Consider the following 17,500-nt stretch of genomic DNA (forward strand, 5'->3'; position numbering starts at 1 on the left):
ACCCAATCATGTACTGTCATCTGACTTATTTTAAAAAACAAGGGGTTCTGGGATATTTATAATGTACTATTTCTTAATCTAGGTCCTGGTTACATGACAGTACTGAGAGTGTAAGTATTTAACAGGCTGTGCATTTATTATACACACGCTTTTATTATACTTCAATTAAAAGTTCACTTTTAATCCCTTTTAAAAATGTAGTTCTAATGTCTCAGAGGACAGACTCAACTAAGAAATAAGTATTCAGCAAAGACAAGAAGAGTTGGACAGAGGGAAGCCAAGCAGCTACTCAGGGGAGGAATATCCAACCAGAGGGAACAACAAGTAAAAATCCCTAGAGCAGCCCAAGGGAGTGTGGCTAACATGAGAACACTTAGGACTTAGGCCAATGAGGTCCCAGAAACCTAACTGCTTAGGACCTGCAGGCCATTGAAGAGACTTCAGATGAGATGGGACATCATGGAGAGACTTATGTAGAGGAGTGACAGGATCCGATTCATGTTTGAGAAGCTTGTTCTGGATGCTTTATTGAAAATAGATTGGAGCAGGGGGTGGTAAGGGTAGAGCAGAAAGACCAGTTAGGAGGCTGGTACAATACTCTAGGAGAGGCATGTTTGTGGTTTGGAGTTAGTAGTAAGAGTGCAGGTGGTGAGAAATGCTCCAATTCTGGGAATATTTTGAAACTTGAACCAACAGGATGTCCTGCTGTATTGAATGTGGTGTTTGAGGGCAAATAAATAAATTTTTAAAAATGAGTCAAGGGTGACTCCGGAATTTTTAGTTTCAGCCATGGGAAGGATGGCACTGCCAATTGTGAAATGAGAGAAGAACAGGTTTGTGGACAAAGAAAGGAATTCGATTGCGAATATGTTAAGTCTGAGAGGAGATGGGATATTCAAATGTAGACATTGATCAGCAGTTGAATAGATGATGCTGGGTTCAGGGGAGAGGCTCTGTATGGAAATATAAATATAGAAGTCATCTATGTATCTAAAAGCAATGAGAAGAATTGAGATTACCAAGGAAGTGAGTATAATTGTATTGGGAGCTGCTCTCCACTCGTGAGGAATATGTGCAGAAGTCTGTTGTCATAATGCCATCTGTGGTTAGGGTGATATTGTCCACTGGTAAAGGAGTAAGCAACATCTTGCATCTCCCTATCTAATTTCCACCATGTGGGTTTACTTTGCCAGACAAACTCTCTACTCTGGTGCCACTAGTTGTTCTTTCCTATGTAGAGAGCCAGCTCCATCCCAGCCTTATCGGTTGCAGCCCTGGCCCCATTTCAGAGATCTTGTCAACCCGAACCCTGCCATGCAAGGTTGAGTTCTGCTGCTGGTATGCCTCCTTCAACCTGGTTAGCAGAGCTTACACCTACCAGACAGTAAGAATTGCTTGCTGTGATGATTAATGTTAACTTGACTGGTTCATGATGTACCCAGATATTTGGTTAAACATTATTCTAGGTGTGTCTGTGAGGGTGGAGGGTGTTTCTGCATGAGATTAACATTTGAATTGGTAGACTGAGTAAAGCAGATTGCCCACGACACCCTCAACCCACCCCATATGGGTAAGCTTCATCCAATCCACTGAAGGCCTGCCTGAATAGAATAAAAAAGAGGAGTAAGGGAGAATTTGCTCCCTCTGCCTGATGGTCAGTCTTAAGCTGGGACATCAGTCTCCTCCTGCCTTCAGATCTAGACTGAAACTTATACCATTGACTTTCCTGGTTCTCAGGTGTTCAGATCCAGACAGAGACTATACTATCTTCTTTCCTGGGTCCCCAGTTTATAGTGCTTGGGATTTCCCAGCCACCATTACCATGTGGGTCAATTCCTTATAATGAGCATCTCTCTCTCTCTCTCTCTCTCTCACACGTGCGCACGCACACACACACACACACACACACACACAGTTGCGCTGTTTCTGTGCAGAACCCTAATACACTTACTTTCTCCCAGAAGCACCTACCTAATCATCCCCAGCCCTTCAGACCCACTAGGTTTAGACTCTAATTAGTTTCACATCCTCAACAGAGCAGTGTGTAATGTCAGTCCCTTCTTGGGAACCTAGTTCATTCCTTACCCTGACTCAGCCCAACCTAGGCTACCTGTTATGATTCAGTGACCTCTGCCTTTGCAGAGCTGGCCAGAGAGAAGGGTAAAGAAGATGCACAGAATGGAGCTATGCAAATATGTGCCCACACATCCAAGTCAGAACAGAAGCGTTCTGAAGCTTACCAGAGCCTCCTAGCAATAAGGGTGCTGATGGGATTAGCGCACTGTCTGGAATACGGTAGGTGCCCGGGGCATTTCTATTGCATCAATAGTTTATATAGAATGAACTAAAGAAAGCTAAGATTTGTGCTAAGATGATGGCACTAGCTAAAGTTTTCTCTTCTTGTTTCTCACAGTTCCTTTCAGCATACTCAAAAGGGCAAACCTGGAACCAGTTTGTTTGGGTTTGAACCCCTGAGTTTGTCAATTCCAAACTATACGTCCTCAAGCAGGTTGCTGAACTTCTCTTAACCCACAGTGTCTGCCATTGTAAAATTAGAATAATAGTAGTGACAAGTTTGGGTAGGGTCATTGTGAGAATTAAATGTGATATTGCAGCTAACGCACTTAATACAGGAATTAGCACATAGGAATCAGTATTTTTTAGCTATTATTAAAAGTTCTTGATTTACATTTTTAGCTCCTAAACCAGACTAATCCTATACATACATGTGTACAAGCACATATATACACATAAATATAACCCAGACTAAAAATATTTAAGTGATTCCCTTGGCTATGGTTAGCGCTAGGACTATGGGACTATGTTTGCTGAAAGTTTATCTCAATACAGTCGCAGGGACAATGAACAAAAAACTTTGTGTGTCCAGCCATATCCACTTAAGCCAAGATACAATCTGAATAGCACGCTTCTGATTCCTCTAGTGCTTTCTCATTCAGAAACTGAAAACGTGACAGAGGAGGGTGTGCTGTTATCGATATTAAGTAATATTTCACCCGCAAATTCCAAGTCTTGTGGCATAGGGAAAAAAACACAAGAAATGCATAACATATTTTCTTCATTCTCAAAACTGATTTATTCAACAAAGAAATAGTCATGGAGAGCATACCATGTTCCAGGTTGTGTGTGTGTGTGTGTGTGTGTGTGTGTGTGTGTGTGTGTGTGTATAAAATGATAGATTAACAGAGTTAAAATAGTTGGCAATTCTGAGAACTATTTAAATGTGCTAAATTAGAAGTCTCGATATAGATTGAAAAACAATTTTAAGAGTTAATCACCCTCTAAACACACACACACACACACACACATACAATTTGTCATGTGCAAAGACAGCTAATCCTAGTAAGAATAATAGCACAATTCATAAAGATGGCAAGCCAAGCCCCAACTTGAAACCTCATATGCTGCAGAGAAAGCTAAGTATGCTTATTGAGACTCAAAAACAAAAACAAACAAACAAAAAAAATCAATGGAGATCTTAAATTACATCCAAGTGAGGAAGTCAAGTAAAGAGTAAGTGTGGCCACTTATTCAGGGCTGAGGCAATGGCAGATAGACTAAGTAAGTTCATTGCCTGGGTCTTTACAGAAGATATGAGGGAGATTCTTCCTGGAACCTGACAGGCCAGGGTAGGAGACAGGACAGTGGCAAATGGAAAAGATGTTCCAGGGCTGGCTGATAATGTTGATGCAGATAAGTCACAGGCACCAGGACATTCATGTGAACTCCTTAAAGGAACTCAAGGGTTCAAACAAGACCCCATTGCACAAAATGTTTAACCTGTCCCTAACAACAGCTGCTGAGCTGGAGGACCCCTGGATTCCCAACTTGAGTCTCTTTCCTAAAAATATTAGCTGTAAAATTAGCGTAGATTTGTTAAATCCTAGCACAGCAAAAGCTGCAGAGGGCCTGCCTTGAAGTTTAAGTGGAGTAAATGAAGGACAAAGAGCCAGAAACAAAAAATCTTTAACAGTAGTTAGCAAACTTAAGAAATTCATTACTCCCAAAGATATGGGCTAAAAATATAAAAAGATTCCTAAAACGTTTAGATCAATTCAGAGATATATCCACACAGGAGCAAGGTTTTCAGGGGCAATGACTTGGAGTCCTAGGATTGGTATCTTTGAGAGTGGCATTGGCGGGGAGATAAAGAAGCATTGCCCCATATTTCTTGGTACTTCCAGGCTGGGCCTCTTTTGTAATTCCTGTATATCAGTATTCCCTCTTTCTCTCTCTCTCTCTTTTTTTTTTTTTTTTGAGATGAAGTCTTGCTCTGTTGCCCAGGCTGGAGTGCAGTGGCACAGTCTCGGCTCACTGCAACCTCTGCCTCCTGGATTCAAGCGATTCCCCTGCTTCAGCCTCCTGAGTAGCTGGAACTATAGGCATGCACCACCATGCCCAGCTAATTTTTGTGTTTTTAGTAGAGAATGAGTTTCACCATATTGGTCAGGCTGATCTCGAACTCCTGACCTCAGGTGATTTACCTGCCTCGGCCTCCCAAAGTGCTGGTATTACAGGTGTGAGCCACCACTCCTGGCCAGTAGTCCCTCTTTCTTTTATTAAACATGTCACCTCACTTTCAGTCTTGGCATTTGGTCTCATGCATGATAAAAAGCCCAGTGTCAGTGGCTCACACCTATATAATCCCAGCAATTTGGGAGGCTGAGGCAGGAGGATCACCTGAATCCAGGAGTTTGAGACAAACCTGGGCAACATAGGGAGACTGATCTCTATAAAAATTAAAATAAAATTAAAAAGCCCAGTGGATAGTCACTGTGATTCTGCCTGTGCTACACGTTCACTGTTACAGTCTTGTTTCTCTTATTTTAGCAGGGGTTCTGCAGCACCAAGAGACAGATATGACCGGCCCAGGGCAAGGGAGAGGTTGAGTTCACACTTTACCTTTGGCTTCCAGAAACGCTAAAGGTTCCCAAAGGATCAAGTGCTGCCAAAGCCTCATCCCTTCTCCATCCATCCTAATAGGCCTGCTTGTCCCCATGGAAATATTAATGAATTCTCCGTCACAGGATACAGAGGTCACTGGAGAAGGAGGCAATTTCTATAAACGATAATCTATTTGTAGATTTACTTTTCCACCTGCCCCAAGCCCAACAAGAATATGTGAGGGCTTTGTGATCCCTGGAATGGGAGATAATACATAAAACATGCCAAGGAGAGCACCATGACCTAAAAGAGACAAAGATCTGGGATTTGGAGGTAAGTACACAAATATAGCAATATAGAGTAGGGAGCACATGAATAAGGCATCTCTATTTTCAGTGAGAAAAATATACGAAGGGAAGCCTCGTGATTTCCAGGTCATGCACCTCAGTGAATTCCAACACAAAGACCATCTCAGTGTCAAAAGGCCATATTCAGAGAGCTACTTCCAAACAGGCGGGAGTTGGCCCTATACAGAAATAATGTGGTAACACAACCCCCGGAGGAAAAATGTGTTTTTAGTTACACCAGAGCCAGGCCCAGCCTTTCCCACAGGCTCTTCCTAAATAGGAACTTGGCAATGGGATTAGCTGAGCTGGAGGGGACGCCCTTGGCTTTAGAGGTGAGTCCCATCAGGGTCCCAAGGAAAGTTGGGCAGAGGTTTTCCCTGCTGCTAATAGCACTGAAGAATCAGCATCACATCCATTTTATTAATTTCCTTGACAGACAGCTCTAGTTACCATGCAGGCACCACAAAATCAAAACATACGCATGTCAGGGGGCCCCATCTGTGGTGGGGCCCTGCCAAGGCCTATGTTACATTAACACAAGGAAGCAGAGCACAGCTCCACATACCACGTGCTTGGTCCCATGGGCCATTCCCTGGAAGAAAACCACCAAAGCTTGATTGAAAGAGCCAGAGAAGTTCTCTTGGTGACAGTCCTTTATCCTGAGTCTGGGCTTCTCACGCTGAACATAAGAGCCCTGGGAGACACGTGGCTACATCTGGCTTCAGGGTCTTGTCTCTAAACACAGCTACACAGACCTCCCTGCCACCTCCATTCAGTTCCGCCCATGCAGGACAAGAGCAGCCTGGATTAAAGAAGACACTTAAAGGAATGCAACGTCTTTATTTGTAAGCTGGATCTGAGCTTGGAGTTCTGTTGAGCTGAGACCTTTGGCTGCGTAATGAGCACAGGAGGATTTTTTAAATCAAGGTATCCCTTGCTATGAGTGTTGCTAAAGTGATTGAAGGAGCTCCAAAGCAATTTGTTCTTTGATGTAGAGCAATGTTAACTATCAGTTGGCTACATAATGCCAATTTGGCAGGTACAGTGGGTAAGGACCTAAAAAAAACTCTTGCTCTAAATAATATCACTCATAGGTACCCATGGTGAGCACTAACACGTCTGTATCCTCATGCTTCCCATCCACCCCTCTTAATGCAACCACGGCCATTTACTCAATACCATCAAGAAACTTGGCAGTGGATTAGGCAGCCATGCAGCAAAAGGCAGGAGGTCTTACACCTTTGATTGTAGAGCTTCTGGCCTCCTTTACGGACCTCGTGCTGACTCATGAACTTTCTAAGGATGTAATTTCCCACCTTGCCTGCTATTAATTCTGCTCCTTCCATAACAAGAGGAAGGATATAAGCCCAGATCCAGAGCTAACTGCCTCCCATGCCATATCAGAAAGGCTCTGGCTAGACCTGTTTTACACACTGGTATGTCACCTTAACTGCCTAATCTAAGAACAGTCTAAGGATAAGAACTGAAATGACTGTTATCCTAGGCTCCAGAGGCCTCCTTGGTAGGGACTGGATGCTCAATGCAAGGCCCAAGAAACACACTCCTAACCTGGCCCACCCTGTGAGGACAGAGTTGGTTTTTTTCTCTCCTTGCCTGCACTGGTGCAGCAGGTATGGCCAACTTGGGGATTTTGGAGTGGCTGCCCAGCCAGCTCTGACAAGGACATGAACACATTCAGACTGCCTGTCTCTCGGTGCAAAGGGCGCTGCTGCCGAGGACTCGGTACATTGTTTCGCTCTCCATTCAAACAACCGCGGCGTGTCAGTCCTGCTGGCCTCCTTGATTGTGCAGAAATAAATAAATGAATTATGTTGTTGGGGTTTGGGCTTCAGCACCAACACATGGTCTGCATTTATCCACACAGCGAGAGGTCCACTAGCCACTTGATATAAAAGAGCAAAATGATAATTCTTTTCTTTAGGCGCTCTGTTGCCATATGGAATGTATATAAATCATATTTTTGTTTTAACAGCAGAGGCTTTGTTGATAGATAAACATGTGGTTTATCTAAAAAAAAGAGGGGATTGTGCTTTGAACAATCATTTAATGGCCATGGATGTGCCAAATAAAAATAAAAACATAATTTTGAAAAAAGCTGGCTTCATGCCCAAATCCGTAACAAGGAATTTCTCCTTAACCCAAGTGGTTAGAGTCCGTCGATCTGTTTTGAGTTTAAGCTGTGCTCTCTACTCAACCCCACGACAAATGGAATCCTGAGCTAATGTGCTCTAATAAGACGAGACATTACCTTTATGAATGACCTCATGGAGAAGAGGTTGGCAAGCATGGTGGAGAGGCCTTGAGCCAGGCAGCTCTGGGCTATGAAGCCCAACTTCAGCTCTGCGAGGCAGATTGCATCATCACCTTCCTTCCAATTCCAGCTCGGGATGTTTAGCAGATGGGCCTGGGAAAACAAAAGCAGGTATGAGACCTTGCTCTGTTAAATGCTCAACTGTGTAAAACGTCTTCTGGGATATGCAGCATGGCCCAACCATGCAGGGCCATTCAGACTCGCGCTTCTTTTCCCTTGCTGGGGTCTGATGTTTGCTGTTTTATGCAACTCTTCTGCTCATCACACTTCAGTCTCTCTGGATTGTTGTCTCTGTACCTACTATGCTTAAGTCTTCCCATGGATTTGTCATTTGGCCAAATAGAGCCCAGAGGGAATTTCCCCTTGTAACAGATACATCAGCCCAGGTTACTAAGATGTCTAGCTAAATTGTTAGGTTGAGTCCTCAAATGGACCATAAGATTGGCAAATGCCTGTATATTTTCCGTTTCTTTTTTACCTGCCTTTCCAATACTCCAGATCAGTGACCCCCAGGCATTAGGAGCAGGCATCAGAATCACCTGTACAGTTTGTGAAAGCACAGATTGCTGACCACTCAACCCCCACTGCTGGCATTTCTGATCCAGTAGTCTGGGGTAAGGCTGGAGAATTTGGCATTTCTAACATGTTGGAGGTGATGCTAATGCTGCTGATCTAGGGGCCACACTTTGAGAACCACTGCCCTAAAACATCAGGTAAATCACAATGTTGACGTTTCCAATCTCTTGCGAATGGACTGGTCCTATTCAACCCTTCTCAGGCCCTGAGACAAGGACCCAGAGGCATGCTCATCCAATTATTTTTAAGTGGCATGAAGCAGAGAGTCATAGAAAATACATTGGATGAAAGAATCAAAGTTCAAAAGGTTCTCCAGAGTTGGAAAACGCGGCAAAAGACCAAAGTAAAAAGATTTACAAGGCTTTCATGTCAAGTACAGCATTTAGGTTAAAACAAATCAACTTTATAAATTCAAAATGAGAAGACCTAGCTTGGCAGCAGGCAGGAGAGAAATAAAACAAAACAAAGCGCACAAAGCTAAATTTAAGTGTGTGGGTAACTAAAACCTCAAATTTTAGGCCAGCCATGTGACATTACAGAGAAAGCCAGTGTTTACTTGTTAGAAATGCTCTCCAGATCAAGGGAAATGAACATTTCATTCTGTCGTAAACTGGTCAGACTAGTTCCAGAGTATTTGATCCAGTTTTCAGTCAGATTTAAAGAGGGAAAATGATCAATTGAGTAACTTCCAGAGAAAAGTGACAAAGACAAGAAGAGGTAGCATCTGGAAAAGATCTTTTGAGGAACAGTTAAGAGAGCCAGTAATATTTGGCCTGGAGAAGGCTCTTGTCCTCACAGAGACAGGATGGTTACATCTGAATACTTCAGGTACTGCTGTGTCCAAGATTAGGTTTGTCCTGCTTTGTTCTAGAAGCCAGAATTAAGACTAGTATATATTCCAAAAAAGCAGATTTTTGTCTTGTTTTATAAATGAACTTCCTAAGGATGTAATTTGTCTGCCAAATGGAGAGGGTTACCTTAACAATTGCAAGGTCTTTGTCCCTAAGACCCGGTAAGTATTTCTCCAAGTTACTATGGAAAGAACATTTGCTCTGTACTAGGAGGTGGAATCAGAGAGCTCATCTAAGTCTCTGCTAATCCCAAGGCTCTATGGCTTTGAAATTATTACTTCTCTGCACATCTCAGCAAACACAAGGAACACCAAGGGAGCCTTCCCTTCACTTTCAGAACAACATACAATAATTGAACTAGAAGGATGGAAGACTCCACTACAAAAACAAAGAGCAAATCCAAGGGCTCCACACTCTGCTTTCAAAAATACCACTTTTGTGAAATTCCTTCTTGCAAAATCCACTTCTATGACAATGTTGTGCATCCTAAGCCAAAAGTGGTTACCCCAGGGAGAGATGACTGTGCCCTCTCTGACGAGAGCATGGTTAAAAATAGTCTCATGGAGAAACCACAGCAAGTAGTAATTGCCATCAAGCTATCAAAGGACCTTCCCCACATTGCAGACTCAGTTCCAACAACTAGCCCTTCCCTTTATCCCTTCCTCTCCCTACTCTCCACTGGCTTCAGATGGCCACTTTCCCTTTTATTTCCCAGGCATAGAGAGCACATCAGTTTAACTGGAGAAATACTCATTTGTAGTAATATCATCTGAGAATCTGGGAACAATGAGGAGAAATTTAAGTTTAAGTAATGAACAAGTCAAGCATTGTGTATGAAAGGAGATTTTTTTTTGGTCTAAGCCCTAAAGAGACACCTCTGAATCTTCATGGTACCTTCAAACAAACAAGCAAAATCTTTCAAAGAAAGTCTCTCCTAACCCCATGTGCTATCTAGGATATGAGGCCCAGGCATTACATCCTTGGGTCCCATGTGGCCCTGTCTGGCTTAAGTTCTGTAGGTACATTTTGAGCTTTCTTTCTCACTGTCCACCTTGACACTTGGGCATGTGATTACAAAGAAAAATTGAGTTTAGAGCCAGGTGTGGTGACTCATGCCTGTAATCACAACACTTTGGGAGGCTGAGGCAGGCAGATCACAAGGTCAAAAGATTGAGACCATCTTGGCCAACATGGTGAAACCCTGTCTCTACTAAAAATACAAAAATTAGCTGGGCGTGGTGATGCACACCTGTAGTCCCAGCTACTTGGGAGGCTGAAGCAGGAAAATCACTTGAACCTGGGAGGTGGAGGTTGCAGTGAGCCAAGATCGCGCCACCGCACTTCAGCTTGGGGATAGAGCAAGACTCCATCTCAAAACAAAAAAAAAAGAAAAGAAAAGAAAAGGAAAGTTGAGTTTGTTCCGTATCTCAGGCTTCTGGCCCACCTTTTTTGGACATTATATTTTCTCCAATACAGGGAAGGAGTGAGGGTGACTTGCTGAATGCTGGGAGGGAAATCTCTGTGCATGAAACAAAGAGAGGAGACCGACCCAGGAACGCAAATCCTTTGTTTCTGGCAACTTTGTCATTTTCCATTTGAAGTAATCTGAGTCTGATGGTAAGTGCCCAGAAGTCTGGAGGCAAATCCTCTCTCCCTAACATGGAGAATATAAAGAGCAGACCTGGCAGATCTGGCTGTCCTTCATTTCTGCTACTTCACCACCCCTCCCTCATCTCATGGAGAAGCAACGTGGAAACAGGCTGTCCTGAGAAACCAGGAGAGATGAATTCCAGTCCCAGTTCCATCTCTCACTACATACAATTTGCGGAAGCCACCATGAGGAACAAAGGTGGCCATGAAAGAGGAAACGCCTTAATACGACCGCCCAAGTGTCAGGTGGACAGGGAGAAAGCAAGTTCAAAGAACTTGCCTCTGTCTGCACTGGGCTCATGGGACTTGGCTTCCAAAGATAAAGACCTCTTTCACTAGAGTCTTCCGGAAAAATAAAAAATCCACTGATAGGTAAATCATCAGGAGTGACTTTCCCAAGAAGTTATAAACCAATCTGTCCTTGAAGAGCTTCGAGGCATTTACACTCAAATCAGAAGATGCCCTGCATTGTCTTTCTTCTGTGTTCAAAGATGGCCAACATGAAAGTGTTTCTCTCCAAGGAGTCTAGTCATATTAAAAGATACACTTTGGAGAGCATCAGCCCTTCTATAAGGCCTACTCTAGGGAACCACAGTTTGGTTCAGTGGGCTGTGGCTCCATTTAAAGAGTCGGTGGCAGTCAGCTGTTCTGTCTCCCCAATCATTGGCTGCAGAGTGGTGGCCGTGATTTGTGCCCAGCAGAGTTGCGCTGTCTGTCAGAGCTTAGACGCCCTGCTCTGAAGTTACCCTGGGATGCTAAAATGCACAGATGGTCCAATGAGTACTAAAGAAGATAATGGATGTCACAGCTCTCTTTTAAAACCATAAAATATGACACAAATGTCTACAATTATGATGATGACAAACTCAGGGCCAGTTTTACATGGAGAGGAAGTAGGCAGCTTCTCTATATCCCTCTAGGCCCTAGAAAATTCCTATTACTAGATCATAGGGGACTGAAATGCTTCATATTTCAAGTCTGTTGTCCAATTATAAAATCAACTATCTCATGGAATATGTTTATAGTGACCTAACTTTGCAGGCACATACCAGATCCTTTCTCAAAATCAAGTTGTAAGGCATGGAGATCTCGAAGCATCTAGGATTCTAGGATGGGTGCAGCAAAAGGTGCCAAGAGAGAAAGAAAAAAAATGTTGAAAGGGAAGTGGAAGAAAACATATTGAAAGAGTGGGAAGCATCTCAGGAAACAGAGCAAAACTGTGAAGCAGGGTGAAGAGTATCTATTTGCAATTCTACAAGGAATGAAAGATAAAAAATGATGAGTAGATGTTTTGTTCTTTCTCCAGAAGAGATAAATAAAAGGACAAAAAAGAAAATGTCCTGTGTCAAAGTCACTCCATTCCTTGTGTCCTTACCAATCATCTGAGGATCAGTGATTCTGCCCAACCCTAAAACTCAAATAGTTTGGGATGGTTCTAAACAAAATGTGTTCTAAGCAAATAATCATGAATTGGTTGATATCTTTCTCATAGTTTCTGAATAATTACAATGCAGAAGTTTGCCAAAGACATTCAGGTTGCTATGATCATGTGATTACTGACCAGGGACTGTCTGGAATCCAAGGCCAGCTGAGCTTCTTTGAGTTTGAAAAGAACTGCAGTACTAAAATCCTCCTTAATTTCTTGAAGATGCTGCATCAGCACTCATTGGAAAGAGAAAAAAAGGAACTGACAGCCCCTTCTAAACATACAACATTAATTTTCCTATTCAGTCTAAATTCAGCCAAAATTCTAAACAACAGCTTAAAGCACTCCCACACTAAATGAAATTTCAGATCACAAATGAAAGAAGGAGAGCTCCTTGCTGCAGGAGCTGTCACCAGTCACAACCTTGCTAATAAAATTCACCTCCACCTACGAGGACTGCCATCAAAAACTTCTCCAGCTTGACGCCTGCGTGTTACTGATATCCTCACTTTATCTCTTCAGTGTCTTTGGGTTTTACAGAGACAAACAGGTGAATGTGACCTTGGGTGCCCACCACCAAATCCACTGGCTGGAGAATAACACGTTCTGCAAGGGAGCCACCTGCTGAGGGCTGGGCAGTGGTTGGCAGCAGGCAGGCATTCCGGGTGGTGGGCCAGTCACCGACAGCAGGCTCCACTCAGTGACAGCCTCTGATGGGCCTCCACACAGTAAAATGGGCCAGCACTTGCCAGCAATTAAGAAATAATGGCATGGTGCTGGTGCATTTGGCAGAACGGGGTTTTCTCTGGGTCACCTGGCTGCCTATTTCGTAGGGAATATGGCCCATAAGAGGGGGTACGCTGTCACTCATAACCCAGCAGGGAGTTATTCTGTGCAGACAGGACACCTGGCTCCAGGTACTGGGCAGTCTCTGGTTTCTAGGCTTCATTAAGGACATAACTGGTACCGGGTGCCACCTTCCCTCCCCTAAAGCTGTTTTCTTGGAAGTTTACTGACTGGCCGAGAGAAGGAGCATTGCCTTTGAATGAGAGACTGGACTCTGGTTTACTGAGAAGTAATCAAAGGGAAACAACATAGACTCTGACATTTGTCTTCTTTCCAATCAATCCCCCAATGTAAGCTATAACGCAAGGAAAATTCCTTTCTGTTTAATCTCTGGATAGCTTACTAATTTCCTGATTCAACTCTGTAAATTCTCATCTTGACTCTGGGAATGTGTTCCACATTACACTCTTACAGAGAGCATTATGCACTCACCTGTTCACCTGGTCTCAAACAGAGAAATCTTATTATTGCTCACTTGCTTGGAGCATTCTACACCTTACGGCTAAAACCCCGAAGACACAAAATGGGCTTTTCCTTCACTGATATTCCTGCCAGTGTCAGGGAGAGTGATAATCTCACAGTAGGTATTCAATACATATTTACCAAATAAATACATGACTACAGCACATAAAAATGAAAATTGTTGTAATCTAAGTATGGATGGGATCTAACAGTACATCAATAGTTCTGAATCTCGGGTTCCAATAGACACTTCCTGAATGAATCAGTACAAGAAGGAGCATCCTTCCAGTGACCAAATGCAAACATGTTGTTTGAACTAAAGAAATGTGCCAGGGAGATTTTTAACCATCACACCTCTTTACCCAGGTCTTTGAGTTGCACACATGTGGGCATGTGAGTGTGTGTGTGTGAGGCTGTATAATGAGAAAGAAGAGGCTGGACCTGTGGATGTGTCTTCAGACCTGGAGTAGGCTCTCACATTCCTACCTTGTTGTGATACTGCAGCATTTGAGTGATGATTCTTATCTTCGGATGGTAGTTCTTTATGGAGATTACTCTGAAAAAGAAAGAACCAGCACTGAGACTGGTCTGCCTTATGCATGATGTATGACCAAAAGATCAATTTTATTGTCTTCAAATGGAATGCCCATGGGACTGAGGTAGGAGGCAGGACTTGATTCCAGAGGCAGGGCTCAGATACTACACACAATTGAGGACTAGCTGAAACGGGGATGGAGCAGAAGCAACCTTCCATTGGACACGCCCAGCAGTGTGGTGTATCAGTTTCCCATTGCCATGGCCACACCTGGGAGCTTCCCTGTGTCCTCTAGGCCCCAGAACATTAATATTACTAGATCTTAGGGGATTGAAATGCTTCATATGTCAAGCCTGTTGTCCAATTATGAAATCAACTATCTCTTAGAATATGTTCATAGTGACCTAACTTTACAGGCACACACTAGGTCCTTTCCTGAAAGCAATTGCAATGCATGGATGAATTCCAGTCCTAGTTCCATCTCTCACTACATACAATTTTGGGGAGGCACCATGAGGAAAAAAGAAGGCCATGAAAGAGGAAGCACTTTAATATGATTGATACCCAGGTGTCAGGGTAGACAGTGAGAAAGAAAGCTCAAGAACTTGCCTCTATCTGTACTGGGCTCATGGGACTTGCCTTTCTATGGCAACGACCCAGTGACTGAGAAGTTACTACCCCTTCACTAGAAATTTCTGCATAAACTGCCCCTTAATCTGCATGCAATTAAAAGTAGGTATAAATATGACAGCAGAACTGCCCAGAGCTGCTACTCTCTGCCTACGGTGTAGCCCTGCTCTGCAGAAACAGTCACGGAGCTGTAATACTGCTGCTTCAATAAAGCTGTTTCTGTCTGCCCTACCACCAGCCTGCCCTTGAATTCTTTCCTGGGGGAAGCTAAAAACCCTCATGGGTTAAGCCCCAATTTGGGGCTCACCTGTCCTGCATCAGGACCAGCAGCCAGGGCTATCCTGAGGAGTTGCAGACACTAAGTTAAGCAGTGTTCCCACCATACCTCTTGGTAGTGTGAAAATAAAATCACAAAACAGCCACAGTCTGTGTCCTGGGCATGAACAATTTGAGGGCCCCCTGGGATGCACTGGGGATAGGATGTATGCAAGTGTGTACTGACTGGGGAATGGGAGGCCTGGAGCAGGGGCTGCCAGCTTATTGCCTATGCAGACATGAAAACAAGCCCAAATTATGGGGCCTCCAGAGGTTTGCAATCTCCCACACCCCAGGGACCAGCTCAGACACAATCTGCTGAGTACAATTCTCCAAGTCAACAACCTTAGACAACAATGACCAATCAAACAAGCAGGATGACAAAACAGTTCTAATTGTGACACACGCTTGTCCACTATCACAAAATACGATTTCTAAGCAGGGCTCTTAGGATGAGATCAAGGACTCAGCCTTCCACAGCTAATAGAGAAAATGATGACTTAAACTCCGGTTAAAAGTAAGTGCCAAGGTGTTGCGGGGGTCACCAGATCGTGGTGGAAAATTGTCTCCTACCTGCCCTCAGTCCAAACTCAGTGTTAGGCATGGCCTGCACCCACCCCAGCCCTCACGTGTCCTCCCCACATCAATCATGGTGCTAAAGGGAGTGGCAGAGTGCAGATGAATGGAAACACCTGGGTTCCAGTCACAGCTATTGTACTAATGAACTGCTCCACCTTTAGGAAAACCCTAGGCTCTCTGTTCCCGTTTCCTCATCTGGACACTCGGGGCAACAGTACCTGCTTTATTTACTTCACAGGCTTGGTATGAGCAGCAAATGGGAGACCAGATGTGAAAATGCTTTGAAATCATTAGTTCTCTCCACGTGTAAGTTATGGTTTTTGTCATTACCAAGTCTGTCAGAAGTGATATTGTACATTTCCTTCTGTGACAAGGAGAGCTAAAGAATGGAATTCCACAGAAAGGCCCACCTCCTAAGCCTAATCAGAAATGCAAGTGCATTTATTATGACCGCCCCCGCAAACTTCCCACCCAGCAGCGCCTCCACCCCCAACCCCTTTTAGTGCAGACATGGAGAGAAGGCAGCCAGGGAGCAGCTTTATCTGAAAAGCTCCAACTTGTGAATGTAGGAAATGGATCACGTGAAAGCCTCTCCCAGCACAAATTCACCCTGGGTTTTTGCACTTGAAGGATTTCGTTTTATTTTTGAAAAAGTGTTGTGTTGGCCCATGCTTATAACTCAAGGACTTTGAGCCTCTGTCCGCCCTGCCTTGCAGTTCACAGTTTCAGCCAGTTTTCTGCATTAGCTCATTTCAAATGGATCTTTGACATTTTAATTTCAAAGGAGGCAGATTGGTCTCATTAAACTGAGGAGGAAGGAGGATTATACAAATAAGAGAAAGACAAAGACCATTTTTAACCCTGAACTTCCCACTTCTTTTTGCTGCCAGGGCCTCATTCTGGCTCTACTTAATTACATTTCTGATACTACCTTTGACCAGTAATTTCTATGCCTCCTCATCCTGCCAATCACCCTGGTACCTGTGTGTCTTCATATTAACCCTACCACAGTTATGATTTAAATAAAATACTGCAATTAAGAGAAACACCCATTTCAAAGCTATTACTCAGGTAGCCCCAAACATCTCTGTGGGGTCAAAACATTAAGTTTCATCTTCTTTTGGTTTTCCATTGGTGTAGGGGGGAGACCCCATAAGTGCCAAGGCAGAAGCCCGAAGCCTCAGCCTATTTCCATATAAATAATGAAGAAGAAAGTAACTAGAAATATAACTGTAGTAGTTATTAGTTATTCATAGGTGATCTTAGTTATTCATAGGTGATCTTAATTCTTTTACTAATACCTCTCAGGTCAGAAGTGTGAACCCCGGAGACACTGTGAAAGGAATCAACCTAAGGCAAGACGCTTTAAGCCCTGTCACCGTGTAAGGGCTGCTGGAGGGCACCTCGGCTGTGCAGCAGCGCTAGCGTTGGGAAAGCCCCCGCCATTTAGCCAGCTAGGGAAGGAGAGGTCCAAGATGGCCAATCCCCCTCCCCGGAGGAGTTAGGAGAAAACTCCACTCCTCCAAGTTCTTGCGGTAAGCCTGATGGCTGTCAGGTAGGCCCACAGACGTCTGGAGGCTTAACTGTCTCTATGTGATGCTGTGGGGCTTCAGGGGTCACGTTCCATGTCTACTCTCATGTTCCGCTTCTGCACCTGGGTCCCTTTTTCTCAGAAGAGATAATCAGTAAAAGTGACGTAAATCTTAATGTCTTTGTTCTTTCTTGACAAGTATGGAAAAAGTGCTGACGCATTATTCTCCTTACCTCATCTCCTCTACCTGAAAGTCCTGGGCCCCTACCTATATGACACGTGATGTACTTGACCCTATCACTGACTACCAATGCCACGCCCTACCTACCCTGCCCCTAGTTTTGTACGCATTAAAAGTCAGAGCGTCCAGGCACTCAGGGCCACTGCCGGACTCCAAGCTTCGGTTGGCAGCGGACCCCTGGGCCCAAACTCTCTTTTCTCTAGCTCTGTGTCTTGTGTCTTTTATTTCTACAGTTTCTCATCTCCATACCAAAGGAAAGGGGCTCACAGGACCCTGT

General features: G+C 43.9%; 1 protein-coding gene across 22 annotated transcripts in view; it reads right to left on the reverse strand.

The window, feature by feature from the left end:
* Positions 1-17,500, reverse strand: part of KCNMA1 (potassium calcium-activated channel subfamily M alpha 1) — a 761,855-nt gene that overhangs the window by 186,071 nt on the left and 558,284 nt on the right. For all 22 annotated transcript variants that reach the window (XM_064374369.1, XM_064374367.1, XM_064374368.1 and 19 more), the window contains exons 13-14: positions 13,879-13,948; positions 7,519-7,674 (exon numbers count right to left, since the gene is read on the reverse strand). In XM_064374369.1, coding sequence (XP_064230439.1) covers positions 7,519-7,674; positions 13,879-13,948 — 226 coding nt within the window. The remainder of the gene's footprint in view (positions 1-7,518; positions 7,675-13,878; positions 13,949-17,500) is intronic.

The sequence above is a fragment of the Aotus nancymaae genome, unplaced genomic scaffold (genome assembly GCF_030222135.1).
Source record: "Aotus nancymaae isolate 86718 unplaced genomic scaffold, 86718_ANA_hifiasm-v0.15.2.pri h1tg000010l, whole genome shotgun sequence".
In the NCBI taxonomy this organism is placed as follows: domain Eukaryota; kingdom Metazoa; phylum Chordata; class Mammalia; order Primates; family Aotidae; genus Aotus; species Aotus nancymaae.